Source organism: Trichomycterus rosablanca, chromosome 23 (genome assembly GCF_030014385.1).
Source record: "Trichomycterus rosablanca isolate fTriRos1 chromosome 23, fTriRos1.hap1, whole genome shotgun sequence".
Classification (NCBI taxonomy): Eukaryota; Metazoa; Chordata; class Actinopteri; order Siluriformes; family Trichomycteridae; genus Trichomycterus; species Trichomycterus rosablanca.
In genome coordinates this window covers 17837708-17852849 of record NC_086010.1, presented here as the reverse complement: position 1 = coordinate 17852849, position 15142 = coordinate 17837708, and the positions used below count along the sequence as shown (strand labels likewise).

The following is a 15142-nucleotide window of genomic DNA, read 5'->3' as shown; positions in this document are numbered from 1 at the left end:
CATGTGGACATAATAACGTAACCTTTAAATTAAATAATTACTATTAAAGGCCTATTAAAATTAAAAACCTTTAATCATAGCTAATAAAAATGAAGGATTATTATCGATGTGCTGTATTAATGAAAATAAAAACATATTACAGTAAAAAAAATCCTCACTACATAGTGTTTATGGCTCGTCTCCACACCCTATCTAGTGCACTCCAGTTACTACACACCACACCACCGTTGAGGATTTATCCCAAGGTCATACTTCCGGTTTGTTGGCATGGTAACAGGGAACGCTTTTCCAAACAGAGACATAAACAGGGGAAAGTTGAGCTTCTGTTTTCTACATTTTTATATTTCTAATCTCTGTTATTATTGTTGGGATTGTAATAATGAGCCAGCGGCAGGTTTTACAAGGTGAGAAAGTTATTTTAACATGTTTAAATGAGGAATAATAAATATAATCCAGAAAAAAATGAACACAACTGTAAACAGTCCAGATTAGCTCGTTTAATATAAGTCAAATTAACCAAATAACACATTTACAACTTAATTCATTTATAACATAATATATTAATTCATTAAGAACATAATCTGATACTCAAAACTTACAATATATTCATAATAAACATATAAATAATATAGTATTTATATAATTAAAGATAATGAATACAGGACCTGAAGAACATTTAAACACATTTTTCTCTTTCTTGTAGCTTTATTTATAATTTACTTAAATAACTTCACACTTTAAAATCATGAAACCTTATAGCTATAAAAAAAAAGGTTTACTTTAACTGTTATCGTCTTGGGTTAAAATGATTTAAAAATGAATAAAAATTGCATAATTATTTTTACATACATTAACACATTTACAAACAAATTATTTTACCATGTATTTTAAATGTATTAAATATCAAGATTAGGAAAACTTCACCATACAATAGTTACACTTTATCTTGTTATTGTAAGAGATTTAAAATTGTCTGAACTTCCACTAGTATTTTTGTACATTGTTTACATTACATGTTGTTTTACCCATTTTAATAAGATTTTTGAGTAATTTATTTTGGGAAAGTTTTTTATCTAAATAACTAAGTTGTTTTACTTGTTGCTGCTATAATATTAATAGCATCACATAAACAATAGTTTTTGGTGTTTATCTAAATTACTACAAAATGTAGCTTTTTAAAAAATATATATTAATATAAATATCTAAACATTAAATACATTAAATTAAATTATTAAAATAACTAAAATAATATTGCATAAAGATAAATCCTAATTACATTTAAATTGATAATTTAATAATTAAGTGAAAATTATAAAAGTATACTAGAAGCTCCAATAATGGTCCAAATCCCTTCAGTTAGTGTTAAGTCCTTTAAGAACGAAGCTAAAGATGCAGCTTGCAGCAGGTCAGTAAATGTGCTGAATATTTCATGTTTTTCAGTGTTTGAACAGTACCAGAAAGGAAGAACACAGTTCGTGCAAACAGTTGCCGAGCTGGCCAACAGACCCCAAAATATTGAAATACTTCTAAATGCAGGTAAGTGATTAAGCTCCATGTTGTTTCTCTGGGAATGTTTTTATAATACTTCACCAGCTTTATTTAACCCACAGCCTGTATGGAAAAGTACAATGGCAAATAAAAGCAGCCTAGAAACCAGTTTAAAACCCAAGCTGTAAATATGAGTGTCCCAAACTCTGCTTTATATTGCAACTTATTTTTAAACACATTATTATTAACACAAATTATTAAAACACATTAATTCATTTATACATTCACTGCCTTACTCAAGGACTCATCCTCACAGATTGGTAGATTCCTTTATTTATTTGATGGTAATAACAGATCAGTTGGATAAACCAATACACTCATATCAAATACATTTATCAATTAAATTTAAAATATATTGCTTTAAATTGTATACATTAAGTATCTTATTTTTTATTAAAGAGCACATATTATTTTCTACTTTTTTTGTAGAACCAAAAAGAAAATATCGAGTCAGCCTGCCAGTTTTCCCTTTGAATTGTTCTTTTGTTGTTTTTCTCTTTGGTTTAGGTGTAATGTCCCTCCTGAGACCTCTTCTCTTGGATGTGGTCCCGACTATCCAGCAGACGGCCGCTTTGGCTCTTGGAAGGCTCGCCAACTATAACGACGACTTAGCCGAGGCGGTGGTGAAGGGAGACATCCTGCCTCAACTCGTCTATTCTTTAGCCGAGCAGAATGTAAGACTTTAGTGTAACTTTTATGTACAATAGTGGATTCTCTGTTCAGTTTCTCAGTCACCACAACAGTGGTTAGAATAGAAAAATGAATATTATGTGTGGAAAAAGCATTTATTAGTTATAGTAAGGCATGGAAACTGTCCAATAGTTTTACTTCTCTGTCCAGTGTGACAGATAATAAAGCTTTTACACAGTTAATATGTCAAGGTTTTGGAATTTGTAAATGACTCTGTATAATAATCCTCCATGTGTGTTCTGTAGCGCTTCTATAAGAAAGCAGCAGCGTTTGTTCTTCGTGCAGTTGCAAAGCACTCGCCTGAGCTGGCACAAGCCGTGGTGGACTGTGGTGCACTAGATGCTCTGGTCATCTCACTGGAGGAGTTCGATCCTGGAGTAAAAGAGGCTGCCGCGTGGGCGCTGGGTAACATCGCCCGCCATAACAGCCGTGAGTCAGTCTAGCTGTGTGAATTACAACTCGATGGGACATGCAGGATTTCAATGATTTCTGTAATGAAATATTGGAACCTAACCCTTTTGATTCAGGTTTTGGGTCCTTGTGCTGTGGAAACACCAAGCTGCGTCTCCATCAACCTCCTGACTGATGGTTTGAGATTGTGCTAAAGAATTTAGAGAGAGCTGCACTAATCCCATGTCTATTGTTTCTTCAGTTCTTGTGACTATGTTTGGGGTGTTTTGTTTGTTTTTTGCTCTGTAGAGTTGGCTCAGGCGGTGGTGGATGCTGGTGCCGTTCCTCTGCTCGTGCTCTGTATCCAGGAGCCTGAAATCGCCCTGAAGAGGATCGCTGCTTCGGTTCTGAGCGACATTGCCAAGCACTCACCGGAGCTGGCACAAACCATAGTGGATACCGGAGCCATCGCCCACCTGGCACAGATGACCTTGAACCCTGATGCCAAATTGAAGGTCAGAGCAACGTGATCGTCTGCAGTACAGTTTAAAACCAAATACTGGCTAAAAATACCTACAGCCCTCAGAAATGTTCTGAGCTTAGAAAGGACATACATGTCAATAATTCTATTTCTTTTTGTCTGTTGTCTGTTTTGTCTTTTTGTTATTATTTATATGTATTTCTTCATTCATTTATTGTCTGTTTTACCACCGTTTAAGACTACTGCCCACCTTTTCTAACAAATGTAAAGTTGGGGGTCGCTTCTTTGTGGACTCTTTAATGTAGCATCTTCTACCTGTTAATCTGTTAATCCCTGTTAAACACGCACTACCTGCTGCACCACCGTGCTATGCTCAGTTTAGTTTCTATGCATCATAGCATTAAAAAAGTAGTGATGTTTATAGGTTATAATCTTGTGTTTCCTCTGTTTAACAGAGACAAGTGTTCTCGGCTCTTGGCCAAATCTCCAAGCACTCGGTGGATCTGGCGGAGCTGGTGGTGGAGGCAGAGATCTTCCCTGCCGTGCTCGGATGCCTTAGGGATCCTGATGAGTACGTGAGGAAGAATGTCACCACGCTGATGCGAGAGATCACAAAACACACCCCTGAGGTACCGGACGTCCCAACATCGAGCTGTCCAAATGACACTTAAATTAACGTCACATCATGTGTGTTCACTGTATGTTTGTGTTCTCTTCAGTTGTCCCAGATGATGGTGAATGCTGGAGGTGTAGCAGCAGTGATCGACTACCTCGGGGACTCTAGAGGAAACGTACGACTTCCCGGGATCATGATGCTCGGCTACGTGGCTGCACACTCAGAGAACCTCGCCATGGCCGTCATCGTGTCGAAGGTCTGCCAGCACACTGTAGTATAAACACAGATAATCGTTTTATAAAGGTTTAACATGGGGTCCTTTAATGCTGCTTTAATGAAGTCTGTTTCCTTTAGGGGGTTCCACAACTTGCTATCTGCCTGGCAGAGGAAACCGAGGATCACGTCAAGGCTGCCACAGCCTGGGCGCTCGGGCAGATCGGCAGTCACACTCCTGAACATGCACAAGCTGTTGCTGTTGCCAACATCCTCCCCAAGCTGCTGATGCTCTACCTGGATACACACAGCTCTGAGGACCTGCAAGTCAAGGTGCACATCCTAACTGTTGTTCCTATTCCAGCTCTGCCACTGTAACCCCCAATCATCAGTTCATTTTAAGAGAGTTGTTCTCTCTTAATATAGGCCAAGAAAGCCCTGAAGAGCATTCTACAGAAGTGTACCTACCTACCAGCACTGGAGCCTCTTCTATACGAAGCTCCCAGCAACGTCCTCAAACACGTCGTCTGCCAATTCAGTAAGGTAAATTCCTCTCCCTGTATAACACAGATAATGTTTGTATTGTGTTGTCTCTCTGAGAGACTGAGAGTCGTGTTCTCTCGTCCTGCAGGTTCTTCCTCATGACAGTAAAGCTCGCCGTTTGTTCGTGACTAGCGGAGGACTAAAGAAGGTACAGGAAATTAAAGCTGAACCTGGTTCTGCTCTTCAGGAGTACATCAACATCATCAACAACTGCTACCCTGAGGAGATAGTCAGGTAAGCACTAACACTATAGATGTTTAATAAACAAGCACAATGATGATAATAAATATTATAATTAACTGTCTGTTTTACAGGTATTACTCACCTGGATACTCAGAAGCTCTGTTGGAGAGGGTGGAAAACTACCAGCCGGCTTAAGCACATCGTTTTTCAGAAGCTTTATCCAAATCAGCTTTTAATTTTTATTAAACAGCTCATCAGGATTTATGGCACTGATGTAATTCTGCATTTCTCAGTCTCAGTTTTAATTTTGTTAGGAATGCATTAAATTTGTCAAAACTATATAAAATGACTGTATTAGTTACATTAACACATATATGGATGCTTTTATTAAACAAAAATGGGGGAAAAACACTAATAACTGACTGAATTATGACCAAATACATGAAAAACTCCACTAAAGTTCTAGTTCCTTTTTCTTATACTGTGATAACAACAAGATTTGTGACTGAGATGATCTAACAACCATTCCTGTATTTTATTATGTTCCTATTTTAGATTTTTATTCTATATTTTGTCATTAATTGTTGCTTTACCTGCAAAATAAACTGATTATAAATGAGTAAGTTTAAACACATGGATCTGGGTGCCAAAGTTTCTGTACTACATAGCTTTTTGTCTTTCTGTTTATTTATTTAATCCTCACTGCTGGTGATAAGCTGCACCTTATATGAATCCTCAGACGCCAAAACAAATAAAGCGCGATTTTATTTTATTTAAATTTTATTATTTTCAGAATGGCGAAAGTGTGACACCGAAAGCGAAACTGATTTACCTATTTCTGGATATTTCATCATTCAGTGCTGTATTTATCTCCACCCGTATTTAGGCAATCCCCGCCCCCTCTGCTCTGATTGGATGATAATAATACATACTCATAGAATATCTGTTGATTACGGTTCTTATATTAAACAGATATTTAGAATTTCTTTATTTAAACTTAGATTTATAGATTTATAGCTTTCATAGAACGAACTGTGGAAGTGATATCAGGTAAATAAACAGAATGACTTGACATGGTAAAAGTTCCATGAACATGGTAAAGCCCTATGCAAGAATATCAATATTTTACTTAAGTTTAAAGACACTCCAGTAAGTGCTGTATACATTTATTCTTCCTAAACCATCCTAGCCACGTTTAAAATGTGAAATCATAAATTATTTACCAATTATTACCAGTGTTTATAGTGCTCAGAGGTATTTTACTAGGCCTATACTAATGCATACATACTTAATACTTAATATGTACATGTAATTATGTTTATTACAGTCAGCTGGGTGCAGTTATAATCATCACAGACATCCAGAGCAGATAGATGCTCTGAAATCACCCATACTTTACTCATAGTTAATTTTTATTCTAATATTACAAACTTCTTTTCATGTGCATGGATTTTCTGAAAATATTTCCAAATATACTGTCAACTTAGATTGTTTGACAGTATATTTGGTCATATTCTAAATGTGTAAGTTTGTCACATGTCCTCCTAATTCATTGTTAGTACTGATGATGGCACTCATTATAGTACTTCATCACAATCAGTACAATAAGAAAGTCAAGAAAGCTCTGAACAGATAGATTTTAACAAGTCAGGATTGTCACCTGAAGCTACAAACTCACAATAAACTTATAAGCTTTTTAAACACAATAAACACAATAAGCTTTTTTTACACACATCATTCAATCTTTAAACATGAATTACGGGGCGGCACGGTGGCTCAGTGGGTAGCACTGTCGTCTCACAGCATGAAGGTCTTGGGTTCGATCACCCTTTCTGTGTGGAGTTTGCATGGTGTCCCGTGCCTGTGTGGATTTCCTCCGGGTGCTCCGGTTTCCTCACAGAGTCGAAAGACGTGCAAGTGAGGTGAATTGGAGATACAAAATTGTCCGAGATTGTGCTTGGCATGTGACTTGTGAACTGATGAATCTACCTGCCCTGTCATGAATGTAATCAAAGTGTAAAACATGACGTTAAAATCCTAATAAATAAATAAAATGAACGGTGCAGTTTTGTATGTTTAAATTCCAGCAAATCAGAGCGCAGGACGCGGGGTCCTTTCTAACCAATCCTGGCGCAGAAGGCGGGACCTGTTCGAATACGGGTGCGGAAAAAAGCGCCACGGTACCGGCGCTCTGCCTCCACATGCTGTGCAGAGTAACATCAGCAGTGCTGCGGGGTCGCGCCCAGATTCTACCCACTTTCCGCTGCATCGTTCCGGGGACCAGAGCCAGGCCGCAGCCGCTGTGTGCTCCAGCTCAGAGCCGAAACTTCTCCCGGTCCGCCTGCCTGTGTAGGAAGAGGAAGAAAAGCGTGTGGTCGGAGCTTTCTGAAGGACAAAACATGGACGCGAATGTGGAAGAGATTCTGGCTCCACTGAGACAGGCGGTGAAGGAACAGGTACAACAAACAACACCAGAATTATTCATTATTATATCTTTTATAATGCTATTCTAATCATCATATGTTTACTGGGTCTTTAAATAATAACCTAAACCTTTTAAACAGTATAGAATTGAATGTTTATGTTCAGTGATCAATAATTTAGTGTTTAGTGCTTTGCAATCATTTCCTAATCATTAATATATACCATGTTGATTATTTGCTTTTACAATTAATAATGTTACAGTTACAGTTTTACAGTTAATAATGGATTATTTTTAATTGTTAATAATTGCATAAATTCAGTTTGATTTTGGTGCAATCTGTCTATTGCACTGCCACGTTTGAGCACATCTGTCTGCCACTGGCTGCCCCCAAATATATCATCACACAGTCTACAGTCGTGTTTACATCCACCTAAAAAACCCCAAATAATTCATTTCATGTCGTTTTAGAGTCTGTTGTTAATTGTGATATGAAACGGGTTATGCATTATAATATAATCTCTTGGGTATCACTGTCCACAGTCAAGCGAGCTGTATGTGTTCTGAGCACATAGTGGTTTAAAGCTTTTTGACTGTTACATCAGCCACATTCTTAGCCGACCAGTTTTTGAGAACTCTTAGTGTCCGTCTGACCATCCAAACAATATTTCTCATAGCATCCTGATTCCTGACCTTGGTAAGAGTCCACTGTTCCATGGACTGCCTTGACTTACATGTTAAGACTATGTCTGTTGTTAGCAGTAGTGTAAACATGGTTTAACTATACAGCACAGTTGAAGGATTGTGGGAAGAAAAAGCATGTCTACCCTACAATTACAGAAGTGCTAGTTTAATCTTGGTGTATCCTGGTGCTCAGGGGGATCTGGTGCGTACCATGAAGGCTGAAAACGCTCCAGACGTGGATGTGAGCAGAGCGGTGGCCGAGCTGAAGGCACGCAAGAAGGTTCTTGAGGCCAAGGTGAGTGATGGTCGATTTTCGATAAGCTTTAAATGAAGGATCTGCAAACCACGAGTTTGATTCATATCAGGCACTAGCTGCTCATGTCCTGGAGTCTTGAAAGCATCGAGTTCTCTGGGTAAAGGGTTTGGCCTTCCCGTCTCTCCCATCAATCAAAGCAACTCGGAGATCTTTTAGTGGTACAAAAGGAAAAGGACGCGGTGGCTGGCTGGCCTGAGCTTGCACAGGTTGTTGGCGTTTGTGTGGTGTTCTCACCTTGTTTTGATTGTTTTACAGGAGCTCTCACTGCAAACCAAAGATGATGTTGTGGACAGAGTGAAGATGGAGGATACGCTGAAGAGACGATTCTTCTATGACCAGGCTTTTGCCATTTATGGAGGTAAGCTTTTAATTTATCTCCTGATTTAGTGTCTCCTTAAACATCAGAACCAGCGTTGATTGACAGTCACGAATGGAAGGTGTGTGATTAAAACTGTGTGCTTACATCCATCCCCGATCTCTCCGTTTGTTGTGTTTCAGGTGTGAGCGGTCTGTACGATTTCGGGCCGGTGGGTTGTGCTCTGAAAAACAACATCCTGCAGGCGTGGAGGCAGCACTTCATCCAGGAGGAGCAGATCCTGGAGATCGACTGTACCATGCTTACCCCTGAACCCGTCCTCAAGTGAGTCGTGACCGCTTCACACACAGCAGCTTCTATTTGGGTTGTGTGCTGAAAGTCAGCCAGTAGAATTAATCACTCTGGGAGTTATGAAACTGAGGCATCACCTTGGTACAAGATGGTACTTTACATGGTGCCACATGATTTTTGTGAGAAGTAAACCCAGTTAAAATCCTGGCACAGATCAACACTGATGGACGCAGTGCCTGTCCATTGCAGAGCATCATTTCTTTGGCGCTTTTTTAAAAGGAGGCAAGAAATCAGGAATATCTGGAGGATACACAGCACACACTAGTGATTTTGATTTACTTTATTCTGCAGTAAAACACTCGTATGTTACCTGTGGTTTGTTTTAAAGCCTTTTCCTGAATCTCTGTTTTCAGGAATCATGAATTTAATGACAAATTAAGTACTTACTGACGTTACTCTAGAATCACATATATTTCCTGAATGTGCATCAAATTCTCCTGTTTTCTCCTCTAGAACATCTGGGCACGTGGACAAGTTTGCGGACTACATGGTGAAAGATGTGAAGAATGGCGAGTGCTTCCGTGCTGATCACCTTCTCAAAGGTGTGTGTCTCATAGTTCCTCAGTATCAAAACAAACTCAGACAGCTGTAATAATCAGACCTCAGCATGTACGTTATGAATGTGTAAAATAAAAACAATAAAGATGGAGAGAACGGAGGCAGGTGGAACCAGGATATGAAACCCAATATATTTGACCAGTTCAGTGTTTCTTTTACATTTTAATATGTTTGCAATTTTGTATGTTCTAGCTCATCTCCAGAAACTGATGAGTGACAAGAAATGCACAGAGGATACAAAGAAAGAAATGGACAATGTTATCACACAGGTAACAGCTTTTTATTCTCATTACGTGATTAATGCATCATACAGAACATTTATCTAGCTTTCTATTACAGAGAAAATGCTTGGAAAACATGGACAAGCTCTATAATAAGTGAGCTGGCATTGTAACTGTATGAGATGGTATGTTCTACAGAATCAAGCACTGCTTACTGATGTTTGTGAGCAGAGATAAAAACTGATGTTTCAGGACACTGAGGAAGTTCGATGACCAGACGAAATCCTGTTTTTTTTCCAAGATTGTGTAGACGGCTGAGAACATACGTTGCTTACCTGTGGAAGAGATTGCACCAGGACGCACTGTAGGATGTCAAAAAAAGTTATGTTATAGAATTTGCTGCCATTGTTGCGGTTCAGATGCTTTAGCAAACGATTCATTTAATACAAGCGCATGGAAGTCAAGTGAGCAAACATGAATGAGTTTGGCGACACCTGCTGGTCAAACAGTAAAACAACACGCAGCGGAAATTCCGTCTTTAGTGAATAATTCTCAGTTATACATTCATCTTAAAATACAAACTACTACTGCAAATATGACATGGAATTACACATATTTAGGTGTTTACATCATTACCTGGATAAGTTGTTGAAAAGTAACATTATTAGAATCTATTCAGAACTTTATTTACTGATTTTGTAGACAACAGTTGCAGAAATCAAGCACTTTGTGTATTTACAGTCTTTGCTTCTGCTCTTTACAGATGGATAACTACACTCAGCAGGAGCTGGCCGATCTGTTCGTGAAGTACAACGTAAAGTCTCCCAGCACAGGAAATGACCTCACTCCTCCCATCTCATTTAATCTGATGTTTCAGACCTCCATCGGTCCCGCAGGCAACATGCCAGGGTGAGTCCAGATAGCTCTGAAATGAATTTGATCGAGGTGCTTGGGTGGTGCAGCTGTAAATTAAACTATTGTTTATTGATTGTCTTGGGGAAAGGGGGTTATTGTGTTACTCTGGTCCCATTGTGACCCTGACCAGAATAAAACACTGGTAAAACATAAAAAGGGAAATGAATGAATGAATGAATGAATAAATGAGTTTGATTAGAATTGCAACCCTAAGGGATGGTACAACAAGCACAAGCGCTGTCTGTTAAATCTTACACTCTGACCAAGATAAATATTTATGAACTGCGATGAAAACAAACTGGCGGTCGCTTTAAAACAAACTCAAGTGACATAAAAATCAAGGTTCAGACACTTGCGCAAGCCCAGCGTCAAGATTTTTAGGAAACTCGCTAAAAAATGGCTTTCGGTTGATCTGTGATGGTTCGACTGATACAAAACTCCATTAAAATAAAATCCTTGTTGAATTTGTGCAGCTATCTGAGGCCTGAAACCGCTCAGGGAATCTTCCTCAACTTCAAACGTCTGCTGGAGTTCAATCAGGGCAAGTTACCGTTCGCCGCCGCTCAGATCGGGAACTCCTTCAGGAACGAGATCTCTCCTCGCTCGGGACTCATTCGTGTCAGGTGGGTGCTTCACTGACTTTGTTTTGGAATTGGAGCTCTGAACGTGTGGATAGAAGAAGACCAGTGGTACTGATGGACGCTTCTGTTTACAGAGAGTTCACCATGGCTGAGATCGAACACTTTGTCGATCCGAACGAAAAGGTGCATTCCAAGTTCCCCAGCGTGGCAGATCTGGAGATCCTCCTGTACTCCGCTAAAGCTCAGACCAGCGGCCAGTCGGCACAGCTCATGAAGCTCGGCGACGCCGTGGAACAGGTGAGAAATAAACATATATCTACAGATGTGTGCATGTAAATTTAGCTGGTTTAATATCCAGTCATTTAGTGTGCAATACTGATCCCATTATGAAGCCGCATGGTGCTGCACACGTGTCCGAGAGGGCGGGTTTTAGTCACGGACGTCGGTCTGTATTAGTAAAGGAAGTGAAATGTAATAGGGTACGAATAAATGGGGAGGAAAATGCATTAGGAAAAATTAATAATGCTTTTAGTTTCATGTTTTTTGGTACCTTATTTAAGCTGTTTATATCTTGCGATGGCTTTGTTAACAGCCTGATTTTCCTTTCAGGGCATAATCAACAACTCCGTCCTGGGCTACTTCATCGGGAGGATCTACCTCTACCTCACCAAAGTTGGTCTGGCCAAGGATAAAGTGCGCTTCCGCCAGCACATGGACAACGAGATGGCCCATTACGCCTGCGACTGCTGGGACGCTGAATCCAAAACCTCCTACGTACGTAGCTAAAGCTGTGAAACGATTAGCTCTGGCTGTACAGCCGAGTCATGTGACTTATTGTGTGTGTGTGTGTGTGTGTGTTTTCAGGGATGGATTGAGATTGTGGGCTGCGCTGACCGCTCATGCTACGATCTCACATGCCACGCCCGAGCTACCAAGGTTCCACTGGTGGCTGAGAAAGCCCTTAAAGAACCCATATCCTTACTGCACATAGCTGTAGTGCGTTAGGTGTGTTTTGTTCAGATTCGATGTGATTGTCTTTAACTCCTTGGCACAAAGTCGTGAACGTCGTGCAGTTCGAGCCGAACAAGGGAGCGATCGGTAAAGCGTACAAGAAGGAAGCCAAGCTGGTGATGGAGTTCCTGGCTGTGTGTGATGAGTGCTATATCACAGATCAGGAGAAACTGCTCAATGAGAACGGGTGAGAGTCAACTTAGTACCGGGCTGCAGTTCTTTTCTTTGCGTCGTAACTTTTACTATTGATCGTATATAATGTGCTTACATTTGACCTTTATCGATTATTTTCTTTATAATTACACCAGATTATTGGTGTCTGTTGGTTCATAAATCATTGTTCAGTATATATTATTGTTCAAATAATTTCATTTTATTTACAAATATTTTACTTTAAAGTGCAGGCTAACATTATTTTTGTTACGAGTCTATAATCATTATCAGATTGTTTCAGTACTGATGATCTTTTATGCCAGTCCCTGTTATTATTATTATATGCTTTATTTATGCATTTTTCCATTTTCTCACTCCGATCTAGTCTTATCTAATTATTCTGATTGGATCTCTTCTCCACTGTTGCCCCGACCCTGGTCGAGCAGGGCCATACCTAAATTACATGCCCCCTCCTACATGTGTACATGGTTGCCAAATATTTCTGCAGGGATCAGGATCGAGTACACAGTCACGCACTGTTCTCCATTATTCACCGTCTCTGTGCAGTGCCTCGACCAGCCAGCAGAGGCCGCAATTGCAGCTGTGAGGAATCCCTCCAGCTGGTTGTGTCTGAGTGTTTAGGCCCCCAGCCGACTATTATTATTATTACGATCCCTATTATTATTATCATTTTTAACACTAAGCTCGTCTGTCAGATCTCATAAATGAGCTGAACTGTAATTAAATACCGCATTAAGCTGAAGCGCAGACTCCCACCTAATCACAAATGCAAAAGTCTTGTCAGCAAATGTAAAACAGGTCTGTATTTTTTTTTTTTTTTCCACAGTGAGTTCACTGTCGAGACTGACGGGAAGACCTTTAAACTCACAAAGGAGATGGTGAGCATCAAACGCTTCCAGAAAACCCTGCATGGTAAGAGAAGAGCTTAAAGTCCAGCTGTGACTAATATAAAGCTTCATTCTTACATTTCTAAAATGTGCTTTTTTTCTCCTCAGTTGAAGAAATTACACCCAATGTTATCGAGCCTTCCTTCGGTATCGGCAGAATCATGTACTCCATTTTCGAGCACACATTCCACGTCCGTGAGGGCGACGAGCAAAGAACGGTGAGCACAGTTTATCAGAATATAAAATATTGTAGGCAGCATTAATAAACGTTGTGCTTATTCAAGCTGACACTTTTCTCTTCGCGCTCGTCCCAGTATTTCAGTTTCCCGGCTGTCGTGGCTCCCTACAAGTGCTCCGTCCTTCCTCTGAGCCAGAACCCGGAGTTTATGCCGTTCGTACGTGAGCTGTGTAAGTGCAGACGGATGTTTTGAACACAGACTAATCGCTTGTTATGAATTCATGAATTAAACCTGTGGTTTTCTTCACAGCCGAAGCCATGACCAAATTCGGCGTCTCCCACAAGGTGGACGACTCCTCGGGCTCCATCGGGAGGCGCTACGCCAGGACGGACGAGATCGGCGTGGCGTTCGGCATGACTATCGATTTCGACACGGTCAACAAGACCCCGCACACGGCCACTCTGAGGGACCGCGACTGCATGAGGCAGATCAGGGCCGAGGTAATGAATCTGAGCAGTTAAAGTATTTAATGTGCACTCTTTACTTTGTTTACAAATTTTACTTCAAAAGAAGGGGGCTTGTGCTCGACCAGCGGTCCCCAACCTTTTTTGCACCGCGGGGGCGGGGGGATTTAAAATAGAGTAACTAAAGAATGGAAAATCGGTGTGAATCCTGAGCTTTTTTTTTTTTTTTGCTGAGACGCTGCTCCCACCTAGTGGTGATTGGGGACAATAACACCCGAAGAGTATTGGAGATTTAATTGCTCTTGTAGCAAACTCTAATTATCTGCTAATAAATGGCCCGTTGGTTGGGGATTACTGTGCTAGATGGCATCCTTTAACCAGCGTGGACGTGGTGTATGCGGCAAAGAAACTTGACACTGTGCTTGTGTATGTGTGTGTGTGCGCCTTCAGGTTTCCGAGTTGCCGGCCATCGTCCGAGACCTCGCCAACGGTACCAGCACGTGGGCCGAGATCGAGAGCAAGTACCCCATCTTCGAAGGTCAGGAGACCAGCAAGAAGGACACGGTGGAGGAATAGATCACTGCTGTTCTGCCTCACATGGGACCCCGTGCACATTTTCTACACTCGCACCCACACCGTCCAACCGGACAGAATGAACAGTCTTACCGTTACGCTTTATCAAAGAATGAAACGTTTCTAGTCTTTTACTGTAAAGAAGACAGAGATGTTGATTACAGGCTAGTGGCTCTGTACCGAGTGCTTTTAATGGTGAATTGGTGGAGGTCACTGTTCAAAAAATGGCTTAAACATGACGTGCATCCTGAATTTAATAAATCATGCCAGCACTTTCTGGACCTGTAATACTGTGTGCTGAGTCTGTTATGTCTAATTCATCATGTAAGCTCATCACCACTAATAGCTAACGTATTTATTTATTTATTTACTCTTATTAAGCATCTCTCTTAAATAGGGTTGCAGTGGGTCCGGAGCCTGTGATGCAAACACTTGATGCAGGGCAGTGACACACCCTGGATTGGTACCAGTATACGACCCAAATTTTCTCTAGGAATTGTTGTAGCGACCCAGGCAACACAAACTCTCTTACTCTCTCTGTTATGCGCTGCAATCTGGTCCCACTGTAGTTTACAAGATGTAACATAAAGCCTCCACAAGTGGGCGTTCACATGCTTGTTAAAATTAGTTTATTTATTATTTTTCTCTGTGACCCATTTTTCGGCTTGTGGGTGACGACCCAGGGTTTGAAAAGCCCTGCTCTAACTGTAATGGTTTTAGGACACAGTGTGCCTGCGGGACACCCACACTGAGGAGAAGAAATGTGAGGGAGAACTGTTCTGAGGCCAGGTTAAAATCCAGGACCTCAGGACCCTACAGCTGTGTG

The 15142-nt window shown here is 40.5% G+C and overlaps 2 protein-coding genes across 3 annotated transcripts; both read left to right on the top strand.

Moving 5' to 3' along the window:
- The first annotated feature begins 269 nt into the window (after positions 1-269).
- On the top strand, positions 270-4952 carry spag6 (sperm associated antigen 6). Of its 2 annotated transcripts, XM_062985495.1 has the most exons (11): positions 276-404; positions 1441-1536; positions 2056-2222; positions 2484-2667; positions 2938-3143; positions 3565-3738; positions 3829-3981; positions 4080-4271; positions 4365-4481; positions 4570-4715; positions 4796-4952. In XM_062985495.1, exons 1-11 carry the CDS (start codon positions 380-382, stop codon positions 4857-4859), a joined length of 1524 nt encoding a protein of 507 aa, XP_062841565.1. In that variant the 5' UTR covers positions 276-379; the 3' UTR covers positions 4860-4952. The 2 variants fall into 2 exon arrangements, with proteins under 2 accessions (XP_062841566.1, XP_062841565.1); XM_062985496.1 differs by lacking the exon at positions 4796-4952 and having other exon boundaries at positions 270-404; positions 4365-4476; positions 4570-4671.
- A 1911-nt stretch (positions 4953-6863) lies between these two features.
- On the top strand, positions 6864-14604 carry gars1 (glycyl-tRNA synthetase 1). The gene is made up of 17 exons (XM_062985359.1): positions 6864-7120; positions 7964-8065; positions 8342-8444; positions 8585-8726; positions 9207-9295; positions 9504-9580; positions 10296-10441; positions 10921-11070; positions 11163-11325; positions 11638-11802; positions 11893-12001; positions 12082-12226; positions 13040-13125; positions 13209-13318; positions 13415-13508; positions 13589-13779; positions 14194-14604. Exons 1-17 carry the CDS (start codon positions 6866-6868, stop codon positions 14317-14319), a joined length of 2253 nt encoding a protein of 750 aa, XP_062841429.1. The 5' UTR covers positions 6864-6865; the 3' UTR covers positions 14320-14604.
- Positions 14605-15142: the final 538 nt, after the last annotated feature.